This window comes from Panulirus ornatus, chromosome 23 (genome assembly GCF_036320965.1).
Source record: "Panulirus ornatus isolate Po-2019 chromosome 23, ASM3632096v1, whole genome shotgun sequence".
Lineage (NCBI taxonomy): Eukaryota > Metazoa > Arthropoda > Malacostraca > Decapoda > Palinuridae > Panulirus > Panulirus ornatus.
In genome coordinates, this window is record NC_092246.1 from 886,851 (window position 1) to 910,706 (window position 23,856).

At 45.3% G+C, this 23,856-nt stretch overlaps 1 protein-coding gene across 14 annotated transcripts in view; it reads right to left on the minus strand.

The window, feature by feature from the left end:
• The window catches only part of LOC139756701 (uncharacterized), a 378,118-nt gene that overhangs the window by 282,248 nt on the left and 72,014 nt on the right, over positions 1-23,856 (minus strand). Inside the window, exon 1 of one of the 14 annotated variants that reach the window (XM_071676375.1) lies at positions 2,995-3,036. The exons of the other annotated variants lie outside the window; for them this stretch is intronic. Coding sequence (XP_071532476.1) covers positions 2,995-3,021 — 27 coding nt within the window. The 5' untranslated portion in view covers positions 3,022-3,036. Of the gene's footprint in view, positions 1-2,994; positions 3,037-23,856 lie in introns of those variants that run through there. 14 annotated transcript variants of the gene reach the window in all.

Consider the following 23,856-nt stretch of genomic DNA (forward strand, 5'->3'; position numbering starts at 1 on the left):
CTGACCATTTCATATGTCCTGGTTCTGCCCCACCAACTGCACGTCGGCCTCAGTACACCATTTCGCTCCTATGAGCTCCATTACAAGCATGCCTCTCACTCTCCTGAATGCTCAGGCCTCGATAACTCAAGCTTCTTTCTCTCCAGCCTTCCATCTCCTTCCCCTCCACTTCAGATACGGCGCACATCGTCTTAGTAGTCTCTCTCCGCCCACCTTCCCTACATGTTCATACCACTTCAGCACACTCTGGCAAGCTCTCTCACTCATAGTCTGCTAACTACCACATCTCGCTCTTACACTGTCAATCCTTACTCGATCAACCCTTCTCACATCACATATCATCCTCAGGCATTTCCTTCCAACACGTGTTCACCTCTCTTTCTCCACAATCCAGGTTGGAGGACCCAGACTGCTGGATTAGGCAGTTCGTCGTTCAAGCTGTTGGGCCGAGCCGCAGCTCTCGGGCCCACATAGTCCCTACAGCCTGGTTGGTCTGGTGCAATGCACTCATGACCTTCTCTACTGTGCACACCATGATGTTTCTGATGTTAGATGGCAAGGTGTTGTAAAGTCTTGGGCCTCGGGTGTTTCAGATGGCATCTTTGGAAGTCAGTGGTAGCAATTCACAAAGTCTTCTGTGCCTGTCGCGCTAGTAACATATTATATCTGAATGTAGGCTGAGAACATAACTTCTAGTATTTTCATGGTACATGAGTTGCCATACCTCTCCCGTATACGCTCCAGGTGACATAGACGTAAGCATTTTTATTCGTTCCCAAGAAATTCACTTCGTTTACCACATTAATATGGGACTCACAAACACACAGAACCGTCGGGACTACTAACAGACGAAACATACCCATCCTTGCACTCGCTGACACAGTGACATCTTACATTCATTCAAAATCACCCTCCTCATCCATCCTGTGATTCACTTCAGTACCCACAGTGCAATCCACCGCAATATCCACTACCACGTATCTAAAGCACGACACTTCCTCCAAGATCTTCCACATTCAAACTCACACTTCAGGCAACCTGTCAACTACATTAGAAAAAAAAAAATCATGCCATCCGATGTCCTTTATCAATTCCTTTTTCATTTCCATTTTTCCACTTCGATAAAACATTCTATAGGTTTGAGTAGCAGTGACTTACCTACCACACCTTCAACGAGCTTGGTGGCTGTGTGTGTATGTGTTGGTACGTAAGTGCAGGTTACATGTAGCAATCAAAAGCAGATGTAAGTCACTCTATCGTGTCTTCTCTGTCCCAGTAACAGACAGGCAGGAGTTAACATGTGGATGATTGAGGCTCACGAATCAAAATCCCTGTGTCTTCCTAAGATAAGTACACACATAATGAAGAGTCATGACCAGGACCTGATGGTAGTAACCCGCTACTCTCCCTTCCACCACTACCACCCTCAACTTACGTCACACCACAAAAAACTTTACCACAAACACTGGCTTCCATGACACCTCCAATCTCTACAACCTTACAACCCTAAGCTTGCCGCCCCCCACAACCTTACAACCCTGAGCTTGCGGCCCCTTCCAACGTTACCACCCTAAGCTTGGTGCCCTTACAACGTTACCACCCTAAGCTTGGTGCCCTTACAACGTTACCACCCTAAGCTTGGTGCCCTTACAACGTTACCACCCTAAGCTTGGTGCCCTTACAACGTTACCACCCTAAGCTTGGTGCCCCTACAACGTTACCACCTTAAGCTTGGTGCCCCTACAACGTTACCACCCTAAGCTTGGTGCCCCTACAACGTTACCATCCTAAGGTTGGTGCCCCTACAACGTTACCATCCTAAGCTTGGTGCCCCTGCAACGTTACCACCCTAAGCTTGGTGCCCTACAACGTTCCATCTAAGTGGTGCCCTACAAGTTACCATCCTAAGCTTGGTGCCCCGCCCCTTGCCAACCACTCCCTACAACGTTACCATCCTAACTTGTGCCCTACAACGTACCATCTAAGCTGGTGCCCCTACAACGTTACCATCCTAAGCTTGGTGCCCCTACAACGTTACCATCCTAAGCTTGGTGCCCCTACAACGTTACCATCCTAAGCTTGGTGCCCCTACAACGTTACCATCCTAAGCTTGGTGCCCCTACAACGTTACCATCCTAAGCTTGGTGCCTCACCTACACAACGTCCTACCACCATCTAAGCTTGGTGCCCTACAACGTTACCATCCTAAGCTTGGTGCCCCTACAACGCTACCATCCTAAGCTTGGTGCCCCTACAACGTTACCATCCTAAGCTTGGTGCCCCTACAACGCTACCATCCTAAGCTTGGTGCCCCTACAACGTTACCATCTTAAGCTTGGTGCCCCTACAACGTTACCATCCTAAGCTTGGTGCCCCTACAACGTTACAGCCCAGAGCGTGATGACCTCTACAACGTTACAAACCCTTTTGTTAGTGATCTGTGCAACGTAAAAACGTTACTTTTCAGCTGACATATCATTATGTTACAGAGGTAATTTTACTAAGCACTGACATACTGCAATGTCACAAGTGTAATCTTGCTGGTGACGTTATCATAATGTAACCCTGTGATTGTGAAATATACTAGTAACATTGTAAACTGACTCCAGTATTTTTTTTTTCGATAAGTTTCTACCCATCACATCAAGCCTCCACCTTTTATAAAATATTAAACAACTTTATCATTTTAAGTTGTCAAATGTCACTATCAGTGTAAATTAAACGTTTTTATAAAATTTCTTGAGATTGTTCACAACAGGAATACGTGAGTGATCAATATGTTCGGTCAAAAGTAATTGTTCCAAGACGTAAACTAAGTTGGACTGGCTCCATCCCACACACACACAAACACACACACACACACACACACACACACGTCGCCCTCACTGGCTTACGTAGCACCCCCCCCCCCTCCAGACTGTGAAGTACTATGACCTGACCCCGGACTGTGACAGCCATACGCATGACCACAACACAACACCAGGCTCTACCTACCAGCTTGCTCGCCAGCAACACTCTCATCACGACCGAGTGACACACACAGTGAACCATCGCCGCCACCACTTCCCGGCCGTCGCGCGACGCCTCGCCTCCTACTCCTCCAAATCAAGAATGATATTTATAAAGATGGCGTTTGGAGGGAAGGGCAGCCTCCCTGGTGAGGATGTGTAGGAGACGAGGTAGGAGGTTGTGATGGCGCGGTCTGGCATGAGTGACGCTACCAGACGCGAGTGACGACACTTTCGATAGATGGCAGGAGACTGAGGTGAGGCAGGAGCCTGGCCAGGCCCCCACGGCAGGGTAACCACGACGACGACGACGACGACGACAGGTGATGGTGGTGTACACCCCACCAGCCCGGCCAACCCTCAACCACCACCTGATTTAGACCAATCACACCCATCCTCTCCACACTCCCGCCGCACCACCTGCTGCTCCCACCCTTCCATGCCCACAATATGCATCCTCTCTCGCCGTACGCCCACAAACCCCACTCCTACTCCGAAACTACGCCATTAATGTAATGTGTCACGTATCCCCAACATCTGCCCACATGATGCCAAAATCCACGGGCATAACATCAACCAGACCACACAACCTCACATCCCCTCACTCACCTACAACCCTCTGCCCAACACATCCCCTCACTCACCTAAAACCCTCTGCCCAACCCAAAGCCTACACTGTCCAGAGAGAATGAGTGAGGATAGGTTGACAAAGGATATATGTGTCAGAGGTGGAGGGAACGAGAAGTGGGAGACCACATATGAGGTGGAAGAAAAAAAAATTGAGCAATCGGAGCCTGACCATACAGGAGGGTGAGAAGCGTGCAAGGAATAGAGTGAATTGAAACGATGTAAAATACCGGGGGTCGACGTGCTATCAATGGACTAAACCAGGGTATGTGAAACGTCTCGGGTAAACCTGGAAAGGTCTGTGGGGCCTGGGAGTGGAAAGGGAGCTGTGGTTTCGGTGCATTACACAAGACAGCTAGAGGCTGAGTGTTAACGAATGTGGCCTTTTTGTCCGTTTCCTGGCGCTACCTCGCGGAAGCAGGGTGTAGCGAGGCTGTTTCCTGTGGGGCGGGGTAGCGCCAGGAATGGATAAAGGCAAGCAAGTATTGAATATGTACATACGTATGTATGTATATGTGTATATGTCTGTGTATGTGTATATATATGTGTATATGTTGATATATGTATGTATATGTGCGTGTATGGGCGCTTATGTATATATATGGGTAAATGATTGGATGGGCCACTCTTCGTCTTTTTCCTGACGCGACCTCGCTGACGCGGGAAACGGCGATGTAGTATAATAGCGATGACACATTTACGTTTTAGTGATTCGTCATCTCTCATTAGGCCATGATTACAATCTGCAGACGTCTGGGTACGGAATTATGGCAAGGTTCCTAAAGTACTCTTGGTCCGTGTTTTGGGTCCACAGGGTTATGATCTGAACGAGGCGACACAAGCAAGCAAGACTCTTCTGGATCCAGCAGTTTTCAATTGGGTTAAGTCCGGAGAGTTCCCAGGCCACTCCAGCAGTTGATTATTTTTCTCAGATAACCAGTTGTACATCTTTCTAGCTTATGGCAGGGAACATTATCCTGCAAAAAGTGATCACATTCAGCAGCCTCATAAAAAGGAAGCAGATGGTCCTCTAGCACCGTAATGTACTGCTCTCCATTCACTGTAGTGTTTCAGGCAAGGTGCACAAACCTCCGCTACCTACTACAACACCAGAGCAACCCCAGCTCCTCACACTGCCTAGCTACTGCACCGTCGTCACTGTGCAACGAGTCATACCGGCAGGCACCCTCTGGTCTCTCACCCTCCCTTGCCTCGACAGGACACACTTGAAGGAACAACTCACATCAAAAATCATCACCTTCACTGTTGCTCACTCCAGTCCTTGTATTTCTTTGCTTTCCAATGCGAGTCATTTGCGTTTCGCTTCCTTCGTCAGCAAGGATCTGGCATATGACTTGCAGGAGGGAATAGGAAAGTCCTTTTGCTGGCGATGTTGAATGGTTTTTTCGGTGACGTTTCCTAGAAGTTTTGGAAAGCTTTTCTTGAGTTCCGTGGCTAAAATGCTGGGTTGCTTCAATGCTTCTAGTCTCTGAAGGTAATCCACAGATGTAGAAGTGTCTTCCTTGAGCGACCAGAGATGTATTTTAGTGGCAGGATGTCGTTGTCAGGGAGGCCACGAGAGCTGGCAAGCAGCCGCCTGCTCCTGCGTTCTGAGCGCCCACTGTGCCTAGGAATCTGATGTGCACCCATATTTTCTTGCTTTCAAGCGAGAATTCAGGTTTTCTCCTTTTCCGAAAGGCAAGAGCCAACTATCTTGAAGCACAAGTGGAAGAAATAAAATGCACAGAGCAAAATTCCCAAAATGACGTGGCAGCTACGAGAGGTAAAATAAGAAAATCCTTCCCTAAAGGTAGCCGCCTAATGCACTGAGGCGGGTTGCTAGTGCTCATATCGTTGGAAAAACTAGTCTCAGGGACCACATGTATCATGATTTCACTTAAGAAAGTCATATGTTTGTACCTAAAATACACTTTTACCGTGTACCCCTTCGAAAATACTTTTACTTTCTCACACCCACCCGCCATATTACAATCCTCAAAATCGCCCACCTTCAGTTCACAAAACCAACCCTTGCCATGCCCAAGCCCCCACAACATAAGCGCTGTTCCCTTGTAATCTAATATAGATTTTTATAAGCAATAATCAATTCAAGTTGGCCATAATGGATGACTAGGAAAAATAATCAGATAAAGGTGAGTCATAAACAACTGTATATGGTTTCCCTTCAGACGCCAACCTCTAAATACCATCAGTCAGTTGATCAGGGTTCCTCTGCCTACGTCAGATAACTGCAGACAAAAAGAGAAAGGAATTCAAAGGGAAAATAGTTAAGATTCCACGACAAGCGATAAATGATCTGTAGGAGGCATTCGGTTTCATCTCGTGTTCGATTAAGTAACTCAAACCCAGACACCACCTGGCCTTGCCCCACGCCAAAACCTGCTGTATGTGACGAGGCGAGAGGTTGCCTACACCTGCTTCATAAGGCCAACACTAGAAGATGCTTCTCCTTATGGTCACCGCACCTAAAGAAGAAAAGAGAGATAGTAAAGAAGGTTTAAAGGAAAGTGACAAAGATGGTATGAGAATTAAGAGAAATGAGTGACAAGGAAGACAATAGAGGCCGTAAGTTTGCACACCACGGACGACGGTAAGTATAGATGATTTGATCACCTTTAAATTCCTAAAAGCATATGAAGACGTACAGAATAAACTTTCTCAAGAGATTCAAGGTTCGAACAACCAAAGGCCAACACACGAAGTAAAGCAAGACTTGTTACAAAGTATGCAAAAGAAATACTTGTATGGCATAAGAGTGGAGGTCGAATGGAATAAAGTGAGCGAATACATAGTCAATTCGAACAGCATAAAGAAATCTGACAACTGGTATGATAGTAGAGAATGTTCAAATGGTGCTCCACGAGTGTAATCCTCCTTCGTGTAGCACACATAGGTACGTTAATTACTGTGAGCCACATCTTACAACAGTCGGTGCCCTTCCCTTGCACCACAACCTACTCCCTCCTAGCTCAAAGAATCACCTCCGTCCTGCCAGTCTCCTTTCCACAGCAGACGAAATCACACGCCACACTCACCCTTCCTCTACGGTCAGACCTCCATTCCGGCACCAGGCCGCAACCTTTCCCACCAACGCCTTTGCCTCCTAAAACAAAGCGCCACCACCAGGGTCAAGCCTCTTCCCTTCGTGAGCACCATCATCTCTCTCACGGGTCTCCCTAACAACTTCTAAGGTAGCCATATTCACCCTCCTGAGCCAACGGCGCTAACTTTGAGGATAAAGCCTCCTTCCCAGGCCATTCCTACTTCCTGGATTGACTGGTCCCCAAAATTGGCCAAAATCACCTCCCTGTCGTGTCATGTACCTCTCCTGGGAACCACCTGGCCCACCTGAACCAGTGTCATATACCTCTCCTGGGAACCACCTGGCCCGCCTGAACCAGTGTCATATACCTCTCCTGGGGCACCACCTGGCCCGCCTGAGCCAGTGTCATGTACCTCTCCTCGGAACCACCTGGCCCGCCTGAGCCAGTGTCATATACCTCTCCTGGGGAACCACCTGGTCCACTTAAGCCCACCTGCATAATTACGCTAGTAGAAAGACACAGGTCATCATGGTGATGGCCAGCTCCAATCCATCACGGCGGTGGCCAGCCCTTGGCCATCATGCTGGTGGCCAACCCTGGGCCATAATACTGGTGACTAGCCCAGGGCAATCATGCTAGTGGCCACCCTTTGGCCATCATGCTAGTGGCGAGAGAGATTTTTGGATGTGAATGTGCTCATAGGAGCAGGAGGAGGTCATACGTCTGATCATCATTATCTTGTGGAGGTCTGGGTCACGACTTCTAGAAGTCTTCGGAAACGGGGAAAACGTACTAGGTGCGAGTGGTGACGGTGAGCAAGCCCGGAAAAGACATTTGTGAGAAAAAATATCAGGAGATATTGAAAGTAGAACGGTAAAAGATGAGTGTACACAAAGCTGTGGGGATAGGTGAGGAATGGGAAGTACTTGGGGGAGCAATGCCCGCCTGTGCAAGAGATGGGTGTAGCTCACGTAAGGTTCCCGGGATGTAAGCAGGTTACAAAGGGTAATGAGCGGTGGGATGACGAAGTTAATGGGGAGAGAGAAGAGGTATATGGGCGGCACCTACAAGGAAGAGCCTAAATGACTGGGATATATATAAAAGAATGCGGCAGGAGGTCAAGAGGTAGTTCTAAGGGTTGAAAATGGGGGTAAATGAGAATTGGGGTGAGTGTCATCAAACTTCAAGGAGAATAAAGGACTTTTGGAAGGATATTAACAAAGTGTGTAAAACAAGAGAAATAATGGGCACATCAGTGAAGGGGGCAAATGAGGAAGCGGCAGCAGGTAATGATGAAGTATGGAAATGGAGTGGATATTCTGAAGGGAGCTGACTACGTTTAATGATACGGTGGCAGATGTATGGTTAATGGGTCGAGTGGTAAGAAAAGTGAGAGTTATGGAGAATGGTTTGATGAAGAGCGAAAAGATGGTAAAAGCCTTGCGCAAGACGAAATGTCTCAAGGCGGAAGGACTGGATGGTATTGCAGTTGAATTTATTAAAGAAAAGGGGTGGCTGTGCTGTTGATTGGTTAGTTGGGATTTTTTATTATATGTATGGACCATGGTCAGGTGCCTGAGGATTAACGGAATGCATGTATTATGCCACTGTATAAAGGTAAGGGTGATACAGGTGAGCGTTCAAACTTGAGACATACAAATTTGTTGAGCGTACCTGGTAAGTTGTATGAGAGAATATTGATCGAGAGGGTTGGGGAGGAACACTGTGGTTTCAGAAGTGGAAGAGGATATGTGGATTTGTTTGCGGCATTTATCATGGATCTGGAGAGAGCATATGATAGGGACGAGAAAGATGTCTTTCGGAAGGTCTCAAGAATATATGGTGTGAGAGGTAAGCAGGTAGAAACAATGGGAAGTTTTTATCGAAGGTGTAAGTAATGTGTGCGAATAGGGAGAGAGAAGAGTGAGTGGTTTCAAGTGAAGGTTGGTCTGCGGCAGTAGTGTGCGGTGTCACCATGGCTATATAATTTGTTTACTGACAGGGTGAAGAGGGAGGTAAATGCACGAGTATTGTAGAGAGGGGAGAGTACGCAGTTTGTGAGGGATGAGGGGGCCTTGGAAGAGAGTCAGTTGTTGTTTGCTGAATACACAGCGATAGTGACAGATTCAAGTGAGAAACTGCAGATGATGGCGACTGAGTCTGGAAGAGCGTGTGAAAGGAGGAGGTTGAAAGAAAATGTGAGTAAAAGCAAGGTTATCAGGTGTTTTAGGGTAGAGGGGCGTGAATTTGAATAGAGAAAAATTCGAGGAAGAAGTGTTTTAGACACCTGGGAGTGGATATGGCAGCAAATGGAACCTTGAATGTGGAAGTGTCATAGAGTAGGTTAGATGGCGAAGGTTCTGGGACTACTGAAGAATGTGTGGAAACAGAAGTCGTTGTCTGGAAGGTTGATAATGGGTATGTTTGAAGGTACAGTAGCCCCAACACTATTGTCTGGACACGAGTCACGGGCTATACTGGATGAGGACGTGCTTGAGAGGGTAGATGAGCTGGAAATAAAATGCCTAAAGACAGTACGTGGTGTATAGATTTGATCGAATAAGTAATAAAAGGGCAAGAGAGAGGTGTGGTAATAAAAACAGTGTGGCTAAGAGAGCCGAATAGGGAGTGCTGAAATGGTCCGAACAAAAGGAGAGAATGAGTCAGGAGAGGTTGACAAAGCGGCCGTATGTGTCATAAGTGGAGGGGACAAGAAGGGGGACACCAAATGGGAGGATGGGTGAAAAGGAAAACATCTTGAGTATTTGGAGTCTGATCATGCAGGAAAGAGAATGGCGTGCACAAGCCTGACTGATCCGGACTGAACCAGGGCATGTGAAGCGGCCGGAGGAAATCATGTAAAGGTATGTGGGGTCTGGTTGTCAATAGGAGGCTGTGGTTTCGGTGCATGACAGACATAGTATGGATGTGAGCGAATGCGGCATTTTTTATATCTGAACCTGGCGCTAACGCAGGAAACGGCGATCTTGTACGGAGCCCAGATAATGTACGTGGCGCTACAGACAATAAGGAAACAAAGAGTGCAAAATATGGGTCTCTAGAACCAAAAGATATTCGTGTTGTAACTGCTCCAGTGACACCAGGAGTAAGAAGGAAGAATGCTCCTCAGTTTCTCAATAACCTTCGACTCGACGAATCAACCAAGAGAACACCCAACTTTCTATTTCAACGACCCAGCATAGCTATCGAGCATGGGAAGGGAAACTGCAGTATTAGCTGATGTCTCCACGAGGAACTGCAAGAATTTCTCATGTAGTTTAAACTTTTTCATTAAAAAGACGTTTTAATATCAATTATCTTCTGTTAATAAAGTTGAGTACGGGGAAAACTGTTTTGGACAGTCATCGAAAAGAAACTTTTTCTTAAATTTCGCGGATGTTATTCCCTGAGGGAAAGGGCACCTCAGAATTGGCCATGTAAAATAAAACATTGCATGTAAACTTGACAGTTACCATAAACAAAACGTTACTTGTAACCTTGGCAAGTTATCAAATAAAACAACCACAAAATTGTCATTCAACAGAACTACTATGTACGTTCTCATGCTGTCAATATACAATCATTTATGTAAATAACAGCTGATAATGTATTTCTTTTTTCTAGCGAAAAGAGAGGATGTAGATAATGGGTGGCAGTTGTAAGGAGTCAATCTGTTATGAGAACATTCCAACTGACCAGTACATATCAACCGCAAACAGGAAGCCTGCTCAGTATAGGAGCAAGGAACGGATGTTGACACAATCTGATGCAACATTCTCAGACTAGCAAGGGGCATGCTCAATAAACCAGGAAAGAACAAAGGTATGATCAGAGTTGCAACACTGTCACGAACCAAGCAGGAACTACATCATCATGTAAGACCGGCATACCTCTCGACGTGTAGGTAAACCCTGTATAGGAGCATCGTATCCTAGGTGTTACGAGGACTTTGTGACACGTGTGCTCGAGCCAGCCAGCCAGCCAGCAGCCAGCCACTTCTGCCCCCAGGAATAAAGAGGACCTCCCGACGCATGCTGCTGCTGCTACTCCCCACAAGCAAGGCCAAGGTAATCATCCATCCCAGACATTACCTCTGCCCAGCTACAAGCTGCCACCTCACACGCACCCTCCTTAAAACAGGGGCAGAACCTGGGTGTAGTGTGACACAGGTGGCGAGGCGTGGTGCGGTAGAGAATGGTATGGCGTGAGGGAACGCCAGGCAGCACCAACAAGGGTGTGGCACAGCGCAGTGCAGCACCAAGAGGCCAGGTACAATGTGGCAGCTGATGGCGTGGCGTGGTGGTAAAAATGTGCGGTGGTCAGTCACCAGAGGTTGGCACGATACTACTGCACGAGCAGCACGGACACCCTCGGTTCCTCATGGAATACCAGGCTGGCGTACACGGGCGGGCCAAGCAAAGATCGACAGACCAGACCACGAGGAAGAGTGGTGTTGCACTGGTTATGGTGGTGCAGGAGGGACAGTAAAGTGGAACACTGAGCTACACGGAGGAAGCATGGCACAGTAGTGGTCACCAGGCAGTTATGAGACATGGTGAAGTTGATAGTAACACGTTACACTGTATATGTGAGTCATGGTGAAGCTAGCTGTGAGACGATACAATGCAGAGGTGGAACTATACAGAGGTGGCGCGGCGTGGGCCAATATAACTGGCAACATAGCGTGGTGCAGTATTGAATTGGCGTGGCATCGTGTGTAACAGGCGGCGCAGCGCGGTGTGGTACAGAGGTGGTGTGGTGGAGTACAGAGGTGGTGTACGACATAAGTGGTCTGGTGTAGCACATAGATGACACCACAACATAAAGATAGCGGTAAAGTGTAGCATGACATGTATGTATGTATGTATGTATGTACCTCGGCGGCAGCAGCACGAGTGACCGGCCCAGACTTGCCAGGTGGGAGGCAGACACACCACACCCAACCAAAAACCGTCGTCAATACACATCTACCCTGAACTAACCAACCCTATCTGACCTAACCTAACCCAAACTGACCAAACCTGATCCTAACTTACTCTAACCTAACCTAACCTGACCTAACCTAACCTAACCTGACCTGACCTGACCTAACCTAACCTAACCTGACCTAACCTGACCTGACCTGACCTGACCTGACCTGACCTGACCTAACCTAACCTAACCCTCAATCACTGTCTTCACCATACACTTTTCTTTGTACGGCTCGAATTAATCTACGTCCCTCACTAGTCTAGTACCTAGTCTTTACCCAACACCACTGTCTACTGTTTACCTACTTCTTACTCGTTGTGCATCTAATTCAAGTAATGGACTAGTACTAATCCAACTATTTTACAACTAACCATTCCTCCCCATGTTTATCTATCACTTGGCCCAAGGATTAACCTTCTGCTTCACCCAAGTTTTTCGGTTGTGAAACATTTTACCCAGCCACAATAACTCGGCCCAAGTGCACTACTTTTCTCAGAAGGGAAGATGATTTCCGTATCTGTTTACCAAACGTCCTACCTTAAGTTTGCCTTTTCACCTGGTGTACAAGGTCAAGTCGGGTGAAACCATTTGTTACACGGTCTGGCCTCCTTACCTAACAACAGTATTTCTTATGTTTAACGTCTTCCTCTAAGTATTCTTCAGCCAACTGTCGAATATTCTATACAACTTCTTACCTCCAGTTACAGAAGTCGACCTCAGGGATGACCATCGGAGAAAAGACTTCAATTTGGACACAGGTTGGGATGTGTAGGACGTATCCATGTTCACCTCGTGCTTGGCATTCTGTCGTCAGCACGTAACACATGCCTTCCTGAGCCTCTGATCAGGTAAGGTTCACATCAATCAACAACAACAACTGTCAACACGATAAAACATCTGGTCTGCTGTCATGACCAGTGATGGGAGGCGCTGGAAGCAGTTTATGTATAAAGGTTGTGTGAACGATGGCCACAGTGATCTCACCTGATGATCACACAGTATGTAAAGTATGAAGTATTAGGAGGTTATTCAAGTACGGAAATCCATGATATCCTCCAACAGTGTGATCATGGTTTGAGGAGGATGTATTTGTAATTACATATTAATACAATACGGGGAGAGAGTATTACACTGGCGTGGCACCTTCTCCTGCACTTTATGTACCATTAAGAAGACTTTTGAATCGTCTCTTATGAGCCGGAGTTTCCCGTCAACATTCCTACCATCCATTACCCTGACGCTAAGCCTGTATGTCTTTCCATTTTTCTGACCATCCTCTTTCTCAGCTCCTGCAGGATTTAACCGTCAGGTAACACTGGTGAAGACCTGTTGACGCAGCAACATCTTGTTGATTCAGGAACTTAAATGCTATCATAGGATCAGACGTCTACCTCTTCTCTACGGTAGAGAGCTGTGTAGCCTTCATCCTCACATTACAGTTACGTCTCGGTGTCATCTGAGTTCCTCTTGTCAAGAGTTTCCAAGTCACTTCCTTGTCTTTAGGTGCAATGGCGGCATAATCCAGTTTCAGACTAGTTATCGAAAGCCTACCACACATCCCTTGATGCATGTGTGTGTGTGTGTGTGTGTGTGTGTGTGTTCAGTAACCTATTTGTACAGTGCGGAAACTTTTATATTCGTGGGGCCTCATCTTATGAAGTCGAGACTATCACAGTACCTTAATCATATGTACGATGGCTGCATTAACCATATCCTCAGTCCAATTGTCCACAACTCTTATACTATAAAAGTGATTTTCTTTTACAAGTTTCTTGCTCAACTTAATGTTATGTCCTCTGACTACTCTATCCCTACATCTCTCAAGAACTGCTCCTCGTCCACGTCATCAAAGTGTATCAAAAACGTTAAGGTTGTGATCAGGTTACCTGTCCCTCTTCTCTCTTCCATGGTGGGAAAATTTAAAGCCTCTAGTCTTTCCTCTTAACTAACTTAATTATATTACCATTGCTTCTGGCCGCTTCTAGACCTCTTTTAACTCTTTCTGATTCTTTAGATGCGATGGCCAAACTTGAGAAGCATATTCTAGTTCTGGCCTTATGTAGAACATGATCAGCCTGTAAATATTTCATTATCCATATTGCTGAAAGCTACTCTGATGCTTGACAGAAGACTCTGTCTCCTAAACTAATATTCTAATGTGGAACTCCGGCGACAGGTCTGCGATAATGTCCATTCCCAGATACTCTTCAAACACAAAATCCTGAAGCTTATCTTTTAATAAGTAATAATCATACTGAGGCCTTCTTTTACCTTGTCCCATCCTCATTACTGTATATATGCTCGGGTTGTATTTCATCAATCATGTATCAGATCCACTCAGGAATTTGTCAAGATCCCCTTAAGTTAAAACAATCCTCCTAATTTTTCAATTCCCTCGTGACATTTGTATCGTCAGCAAACATATTCAGATAGGAGCCCATACCTATAATCAAGTCAATTACATTGATCAAGAACAGTAATGGTCCCAGAACCGAGGCCTATGGCACTCCGCTGTTCACCTCCGCCCATTTAAAGAGGGCTCCTCTGACGAGCAGTTGTGAGTGTGCGTAAATATTTGCAAGTCACTATTAAACAGTACGGGGAGGGAGTAACATATCCGTGAACTTCCTCTACTACCATACAACATTTTCAACTTCTGTATGATGTCCACATTCAGTATCTCACTGCTCAGTTCAAATCATTATTCACCTACTACTCAAGTTATATAAGTACTCCTTCACATCTTTTCGAACAAGATTCGTGCTTAATCTTGTGTTATGTCGTCTAGTTGTTCTATCCCTCCACCTTTCAAAGAACTATTCATTGTCTCCGTCACCAACTTGGTTTAAAAACTTTAAGGGTGTGATTAGGTCACCCCTAATCTTTCTTCCATTATGGACAAATCAAAAGCCTCTAAGCTTTCCCTATAACTCACCTGCCTTAATGCTGTTACCATCTTTGTTTGCCTTCTTTATCAGTTTTCTAAGCCTCCATAAGAGCAGTCTCCAAACCTGTGAAGCACATACTAGTTCTGACCTTATGTAATATGTGAACAGCTTGCACATTATCTATCTATTACGCCATATACCTGTATGTTATTCTAATACCTGCTAACAAAGAGTGTATCTTCTTTACCCTTCTCTTAATGTGGGATTTTGACGACAGGTTAGAAAAGATATCGACCACTAACCTAACGTGAAGATGTCGACCCGAAGCTCCTCCTCAGTCGACCCATAACTCCTCCTCAATCATATATTCTTGCAACTTTTTTCCTGTTTTATCATATTGATAATGAGGCCTTCTTTCACTACAACCCATCTTCATTACCGTGCATTTGCTGAGGTTACATTTCATTGACCATGTATCAGTCCAACTTCGGAGATGTAGGAGCACGCAATCCTCATCGCTTTTCACATCCATCGTGACTTCGGCATCGTCTGCACACATACTCATATACTCATATATTCATCGAAGTTGCCTCCCTTTTGTTCCTGACCAAAGGTCCAGCTTCCTCACCAGCTCAAATGTGCCGGAGTCAAATGCTTTCTGCCGCTCCAACCAAATAAAGGCATTCCACTAAGTGTTTTGTCTAAGACGGATCTCTCTCTCTCTCTCTCTCTCTCTCTCTCTCTCTCTCTCTCTCTCTCTCTCTCTCTCTCTCTCTGAGATCTGTACACATGATCTCTCCCGGGCACAGTTCTGTTTCTCAGTTTTACCTTTACAGGAGTCACCCATGTGCTTTGATGATTCAAATATCTTATAGAAGGCATTCGTCAGGGAGACAGGTTTGTAGTTGTGTGCATCCTCTTGGTGTGTGTGTGTGTGTGTGTGTGTGTGTGTGTGTGTGTGTGTTGGGGGGAGGGTATAAGTGATGGAGCATAAACAAGGTGGTGGTGGTGGCGACGTCGGTGTCCTGGCTCGGGGGAAGGGGGTTGGCAGAGGGACCACTGACCTTGCCACATGTATGTACCTCCCTATGGATGGTAATCCCTCACCAACTCTCACACCAACATTCAACCCCACATCGAGTCCGCTGCCTGTCTTCCCCTTACCTCACCAGGGCGGACTGCTGCCTTTGCTCTACAAAAACCTAACATATAATATTAGAAAGGCCCGAGGCGAGAGAGGCGGCAGCGAACAACGTCACATCACCCCACGCTGTGACGCAATAGCTAATCTTTCTCTCTTCATCACCCGCCGCTACTGGCATTAAAATAGACACAGAGACATACTTCTACGGCCATACACGTACTCCAGGACAACAACAATACATAGCACGAACACCCACGTCAAGTACAGGAGAATAAACAACTGAAAAGGAGGAAGAGGAGGAAAGAACACAAGAGGACCAACAAACAGGCCTGAAAGTGGACGAACATATGAGACAAATGGAAACATGCGGGATTACAGGGCACGTGAGAACACCAGGAGGAGGAAAACAGAAGGACGAGACGAAGAATACGTAGGGAAGGTAGTACATAACTGTAGACCTGAAGGTCTATGAAGAGGTTATCTGCTGGAGGATATATGTGGGAAGGAAGTCGGGCAGGAATCATGAAGAGGAGGATGCACGAGAATGATCAAGGACGAAGAAGGGAAGAGAGTGACGCAGAAAGATGAGTTATGACCAGGACGGCCATTGCTCACTGTGACGCAATACACACTGTCCGTACGCCTTCACCCAGCCCGTCCGCTCGCTCTCTCCACACACACTCATTCAGTGGTTCTACCTCCACCACCCACGCCCACAACTTCTCTTCACTAGGGACCCCTACACCAGCTAAACAAATTCCTACATTACACTCACCACCACTGGTGACCCTTACAACAACTACAAAACCTTCTAGATTACACCCACCATCATCGGTGACCCTTACAAATACTACACAACCTTCTACATTAAACCCACCATCACTAGTAACCCATAAACCAACTACATATCCTTGTGCATGACACTCACCATTATGTCAAGTGCACAACCTTCTACATTACACCCACAACACTGGTGATACCTGCACCAACTAAACATCCCTCTACATTACACCAACCACAATTGGTAGTTCCTAAAGCATCTACATAACATTCTATATTACTATTGCCACCAATGGAGACCACTACACCAATTAAATATCCTTTTACCCTCATTGGTGACCCTTACAACACCTACAAAACATTCTACATTAATCCCCACCACTGGTGACCCCTGCCACAACTACAAAAGCCTCAGCAGTACATCTATTATTCAGTAGCTTTGCCTTCGACAAAATATATATATATATATATATATATATATATATATATATATATATATATATTTTTTTTTTTTTTTTGCTTTGTCGCTGTCTCCCGCGTTTGCGAGGTAGCGCAAGGAAACAGACGAAAGAAATGGCCCAACCCACCCCCATACACATGTATATACATACGTCCACACACGCAAATATACATAACTACACAGCTTTCCATGGTTTACCCCAGACGCTTCACATGCCCTGATTCAATCCACTGACAGCACGTCAACCCCGGTATACCACATCGCTCCAATTCACTCTATTCCTTGCCCTCCTTTCACCCTCCTGCATGTTCAGGCCCCGATCACACAAAATCTTTTTCACTCCATCTTTCCACCTCCAATTTGGTCTCCCTCTTCTCCTCGTTCCCTCCACCTCCGACACATATATTCTCTTGGTCAATCTTTCCTCACTCATTCTCTCCATGTGCCCGAACCATTTCAAACCACCCTCTTCTGCTCTCTCAACCACGCTCTTTTTATTTCCACACATCTCTCTTACCCTTACGTTACTTACTCGATCAAACCACCTCACACCACATAGTGTCCTCAAACATCTCATTTCCAGCACATCCATCCTCCTGCGCACAACTCTATCCATAGCCCACGTCTCGCAACCATACAACATTGTTGGAACCACTATTCCTTCAAACATACCCATTTTTGCTTTCCGAGATAATGTTCTCGACTTCCACACATTCTTCAAGGTTCCCAGAATTTTCGCCCCCTCCCCCACCCTATGATCCACTTCCGCTTCCATGGTTCCATCCGCTGCCAGATCCACTCCCAGATATCTAAAACACTTCACTTCCTCCAGTTTTTCTCAATTCAAACTCACCTCCCAATTGACTTGACCCTCAACCCTACTGTACCTAATAACCTTGCTCTTATTCACATTTACACTTAACTTTCTTCTTTCACACACTTTACCAAACTCAGTCACCAGCTTCTGCAGTTTCTCACATGAATCGGCCACCAGCGCTGTATCATCAGCGAACAACAACTGACTTACTTCCCAAGCTCTCTCATCCCCAACAGACTTCATACTTGCCCCTCTTTCCAAAACTCTTGCATTCACCTCCCTAACAACCCCATCCATAAACAAATTAAACAACCATGGAGACATCACACACCCCTGCCGCAAACCTACAATCACTGAGAACCAATCACTTTCCTCTCTTCCTACACGTACACATGCCTTACATCCTCGATAAAAACTTTTCACTGCTTCTAACAACTTGCCTCCCACACCATATATTCTTAATACCTTCCACAGAGTGAGTGCTCAAATTACAGAGGTATAAGTTTGTTGAGTATTCCTGGTAAATTATATGGGAGGATATTGATTGAGAGGGTGAAGGCATGTACAGAGCATCAGATTGGGGAAGAGCAGTGTGGTTTCAGAAGTGGTAGAGGATGTGTGGATCAGGTGTTTGCTATGAAGAATGTATGTGAGAAATACTTAGAAAAGCAAATGGATTTGTATGTAGCATTTATGGATCTGGATATATATATATATATATATATATATATATATATATATATATATATATATATATATATATATATATATATATACTGTTAGAAGCAGTGAAAAGTTTTTATCGAGGATGTAAGGCATGTGTACGTGTAGGAAGAGAGGAAAGTGATTGGTTCTCAGTGAATGTAGGTTTGCGGCAGGGGTGTGTGATGTCTCCATGGTTGTTTAATTTGTTTATGGATGGGGCTGTTAGGGAGGTAAATGCAAGAGTCTTGGAAAGAGGGGCAAGTATGAAGTCTGTTGGGGATGAGAGAGCTTGGGAAGTGAGTCAGCTGTTGTTCGCTGATGATACAGCGCTGGTGGCTGATTCATGTGAGAAACTGCAGAAGCTGGTGACTGAGTTTGGTAAAGTGTGTGAAAGAAGAAAGTTAAGTGTAAATGTGAATAAGAGCAAGGTTATTAGGTACAGTAGGGTTGAGGGTCAAGTCAATTGGGAGGTAAGTTTGAATGGAGCAAAACTGTAGGAAGTAAAGTGTTTTAGATATCTGGGAGTGGATCTGGCAGCGGATGGAACCATGGAAGCGGAAGTGGATCATAGGGTGGGGGAGGGGGCGAAAATCCTGGGAGCCTTGAAGAATGTGTGGAAGTCGAGAACATTATCTCGGAAAGCAAAAATGGGTATGTTTGAAGGAATAGTGGTTCCAACAATGTTGTATGGTTGCGAGGCGTGGGCTATGGATAGAGTGGTGCGCAGGAGGATGGATGTGCTGGAAATGAGATGTTTGAGGACAATGTGTGGTGTGAGGTGGTTTGATCGAGTAAGTAACGTAAGGGTAAGAGAGATGTGTGGAAATAAAAAGAGCGTGGTTGAGAGAGCAGAAGAGGGTGTTTTGAAATGGTTTGGGCACATGGAGAGAATGAGTGAGGAAAGATTGACCAAGAGGAAATATGTGTCGGAGGTGGAGGGAACGAGAAGAGGGAGACCAAATTGGAGGTGGAAAGATGGAGTGAAAAAGATTTTGTGTGATCGGGGCCTGAACATGCAGGAGGGTGAAAGGAGGGCAAGGAATAGAGTGAATTGGATCGATGTGGTATACCGGGGTTGACGTGCTGTCAGTGGATTGAATCAGGGCATGTGAAGCGTCTGGGGTAAACCATGGAAAGCTGTGTAGGTATGTATATTTGCGTGTGTGGACGTATGTATATACATGTGTATGGGGGTGGGTTGGGCCATTTCTTTCGTCTGTTTCCTTGCGCTACCTCGCAAACGCAGGAGACAGCGACAAAGCAAAAAAAAAAAAAAAAAAAAAAAAAAATATATAATATATATATATATATATATATATATATATATATATATATATATATATATATATATATATATATATACATATATTTGTAAAGTAGGAGGAGGAAGGGAGACTTTCAATGGCAATAATTTTACATTAAAGGAGGGGAAGAAATGAGGCATGTCAGAGGAGCCTTGCGTTTAGGTTTTTAGTGGTGTGCAGAAGGGCTCAGTCTTGGAACAACTGTTCTTCTTAATCACTGTAAAAATGACTTGCCAGAGATCAGGCTTGTATCTCAAAATATTTGCAGATAATGTATCACCACCATCAACAATAATGAGACTTGCACGAACTTAGAAAGGGACTTAAACTGCAACGCTGACGTATGGATCATGAAATCAAACCCGAGTTAAATCATAGCAATGAGGACGGGACACATTTTAATAATGAATCAAAATGAACACATTCTGGCAGGAAGTCTGTGTGAGATGGACATGTAACTTAACCCATCGTCAGAAATTACCTAACGAGAAATAATGAGACAAACTCTCTACTGGCAAACGATGCAACAATATTCTGTCAGACTGGTATGGAAACGTTCAAGCGACTAATGATGACGTATGACAGCAAGTAGACTATGCTTCTTAGGTTTGGTCATCTCAGTTAGGGAAGCACAAAAAACAAGCTGAGAAGGTACACAGGAAGGCACCAAAGATGGCACCTAAATTAAGACAGGTGGGTTACACACTACAAGAGACTAGAGGCAATACATTTGCGCACCATGACAGAAAGTATGGGGAGACTTGATCACAATCTTCAAGTTTAAAAATAAATCTGACGATGCAGGTACAAAGTAGCCAGAAACAATAACAGTAAAAAGTCTGATGAATTTCATATATTTGACAGAGATGGACGAATGAAATAAATGAAACTGAATGCTGACAAGTTTAAAAGAATTGTATGACTACACAAATTTAAAGAGATGGGGACCCACGAATGTAGAACTCCCTCCCCGAACTGTACAAACTGGCAAATTCACACACACTGAGGGGCACCAGAATGCGACCACCCTCACCTTTAGCCTGATACATCTGGCAGATGGCACCACCGTTGCTTTGGCAGTCCGTAAACCCTCCTACCTACAAGCCCTTCCTGCAAGTCAGCAGCCCAAACAAGACGTAAAGGCATTCCCTCCAGCCTAAGATGCACCGCCACTACACGCCTCTCCCAGTGGTAAACACTACCACCTGCTGCATGAATCTCACCATTTGATTGGCTGAACAACAAGTGCGTGGTCCCAACCGCCTACCAATCGCGTCTGGCGTTACTGCATGGCCATGGGGGATGGGGTAGGGGGGCGGCAAGCGACCGACCTTGCCACCAAGGGTGATGCAACACGGCCTGCTGCTGTTTGTGTTATGCTTCACACTCCATCATCATTCACTGCCTCACAAAATCTATATAGTATATATATATATATATATATATATATATATATATATATATATATATATATATATATATATATATACATATATACTTTGTCGCTGTCTACCGCGTTAGCAAGGTAGCGCAAGGAAACAGACGAAAGAATGGCCCAACCCACCCACATACACATGTATATACATAAACGCCCACACACGAACATATACATACCTATACATTTCAACGTATCATACGTATACATACACAGACATATACATATAAACATATGTACATATTCATACATGCTGCCTTCATACATTCAGCCGCCACCCCGCCATATGAAGTGACACACCCCTCCCCCCGCGTACGCGCGAGGTAGCGCTAAGAAAGGACAACAAAGGCAACATTCACTCACACTCAGTCTCTAGCTGTCATGTGTAATGCACCGAAACCACAGCTCCCTTTCCACAGACAGGCCCCACAAAAGTTTCCATGGTGTACCCCAGACGCCTCACATGCCCTGCTTCAATCCACTGACAGCACGTCCATCCCGGTATACCACATCGTTCCAATTCACTCTATTTCTTGCCCTCCTTTCACCCTCCTGCATGTTCAGGCCCCGATCACACAAAATCTTTTTCACTCCATCTTTCCACCTCCAATTTGGTCTCCCTCTTCTCCTCGTTCCCTCCACCTCCGACACATATATCCTCTTGGTCAATCTCTCCTCACTCATTCTCTCCATGTGCCCAAACCATTTCAAAACACCCTCTTCTGCTCTCTCGACCACGCTCTTTTTATTTCCACACATCTCTCTTACCCTTACGTTACTTACTCGATCAAACCACCTCACACCACACATTGTCCTCAAACATCTCATTTCCAGCACATCCATCCTCCTGCGCACATCTCTATCCATAGCCCACGCCTCGCAACCATACAGCATTGTTGGAACCACTATTCCCTCAAACATACCCATTTTTGATTTCCGAGATAATGTTCTCGACTTCCACACATTTTTCAAGGCTCCCAAAATTTTCGCCCCCTCCCCCACCCTATGATCCACTTCCGCTTCCATGGTTCCATCCGCTGACAGATCCACTCCCAGATATCTAAAACACTTCACTTCCTCCAGTTTTTCTCCATTCAAACTCACCTCCCAATTGACTTGACCCTCACCCCTACTGTACCTAATAACCTTGCTCTTATTCACATTTACTCTCAACTTTCTTCTTCCACACACTTTACCAAACTCAGTCACCAGCTTCTGCAGTTTCTCACATGAATCAGCCACCAGCGCTGTATCATCAGCGAACAACAATTGACTCACTTCCCAAGCTCTCTCATCCCCAACAGACTTCATACTTGCCCCTCTTTCCAGGACTCTTGCATTTACCTCCTTTACAACCCCATCCATAAACAAATATATATATATATATATATATATATATATATATATATATATATATATATATATATATATATATATATACTGTTAGAAGCAGTGAAAAGTTTTTATCGAGGATGTAAGGCATGTGTACGTGTAGGAAGAGAGGAAAGTGATTGGTTCTCAGTGAATGTAGGTTTGCGGCAGGGGTGTGTGATGTCTCCATGGTTGTTTAATTTGTTTATGGATGGGGCTGTTAGGGAGGTAAATGCAAGAGTCTTGGAAAGAGGGGCAAGTATGAAGTCTGTTGGGGATGAGAGAGCTTGGGAAGTGAGTCAGCTGTTGTTCGCTGATGATACAGCGCTGGTGGCTGATTCATGTGAGAAACTGCAGAAGCTGGTGACTGAGTTTGGTAAAGTGTGTGAAAGAAGAAAGTTAAGTGTAAATGTGAATAAGAGCAAGGTTATTAGGTACAGTAGGGTTGAGGGTCAAGTCAATTGGGAGGTAAGTTTGAATGAAGCAAAACTGTAGGAAGTAAAGTGTTTTAGATATCTGGGAGTGGATCTGGCAGCGGATGGAACCATGGAAGCGGAAGTGGATCATAGGGTGGGGGAGGGGGCGAAAATCCTGGGAGCCTTGAAGAATGTGTGGAAGTCGAGAACATTATCTCGGAAAGCAAAAATGGGTATGTTTGAAGGAATAGTGGTTCCAACAATGTTGTATGGTTGCGAGGCGTGGGCTATGGATAGAGTGGTGCGCAGGAGGATGGATGTGCTGGAAATGAGATGTTTGAGGACAATGTGTGGTGTGAGGTGGTTTGATCGAGTAAGTAACGTAAGGGTAAGAGAGATGTGTGGAAATAAAAAGAGCGTGGTTGAGAGAGCAGAAGAGGGTGTTTTGAAATGGTTTGGGCACATGGAGAGAATGAGTGAGGAAAGATTGACCAAGAGGAAATATGTGTCGGAGGTGGAGGGAACGAGAAGAGGGAGACCAAATTGGAGGTGGAAAGATGGAGTGAAAAAGATTTTGTGTGATCGGGGCCTGAACATGCAGGAGGGTGAAAGGAGGGCAAGGAATAGAGTGAATTGGATCGATGTGGTATACCGGGGTTGACGTGCTGTCAGTGGATTGAATCAGGGCATGTGAAGCGTCTGGGGTAAACCATGGAAAGCTGTGTAGGTATGTATATTTGCGTGTGTGGACGTATGTATATACATGTGTATGGGGGTGGGTTGGGCCATTTCTTTCGTCTGTTTCCTTGCGCTACCTCGCAAACGCAGGAGACAGCGACAAAGCAAAAAAAAAAAAAAAAAAAAA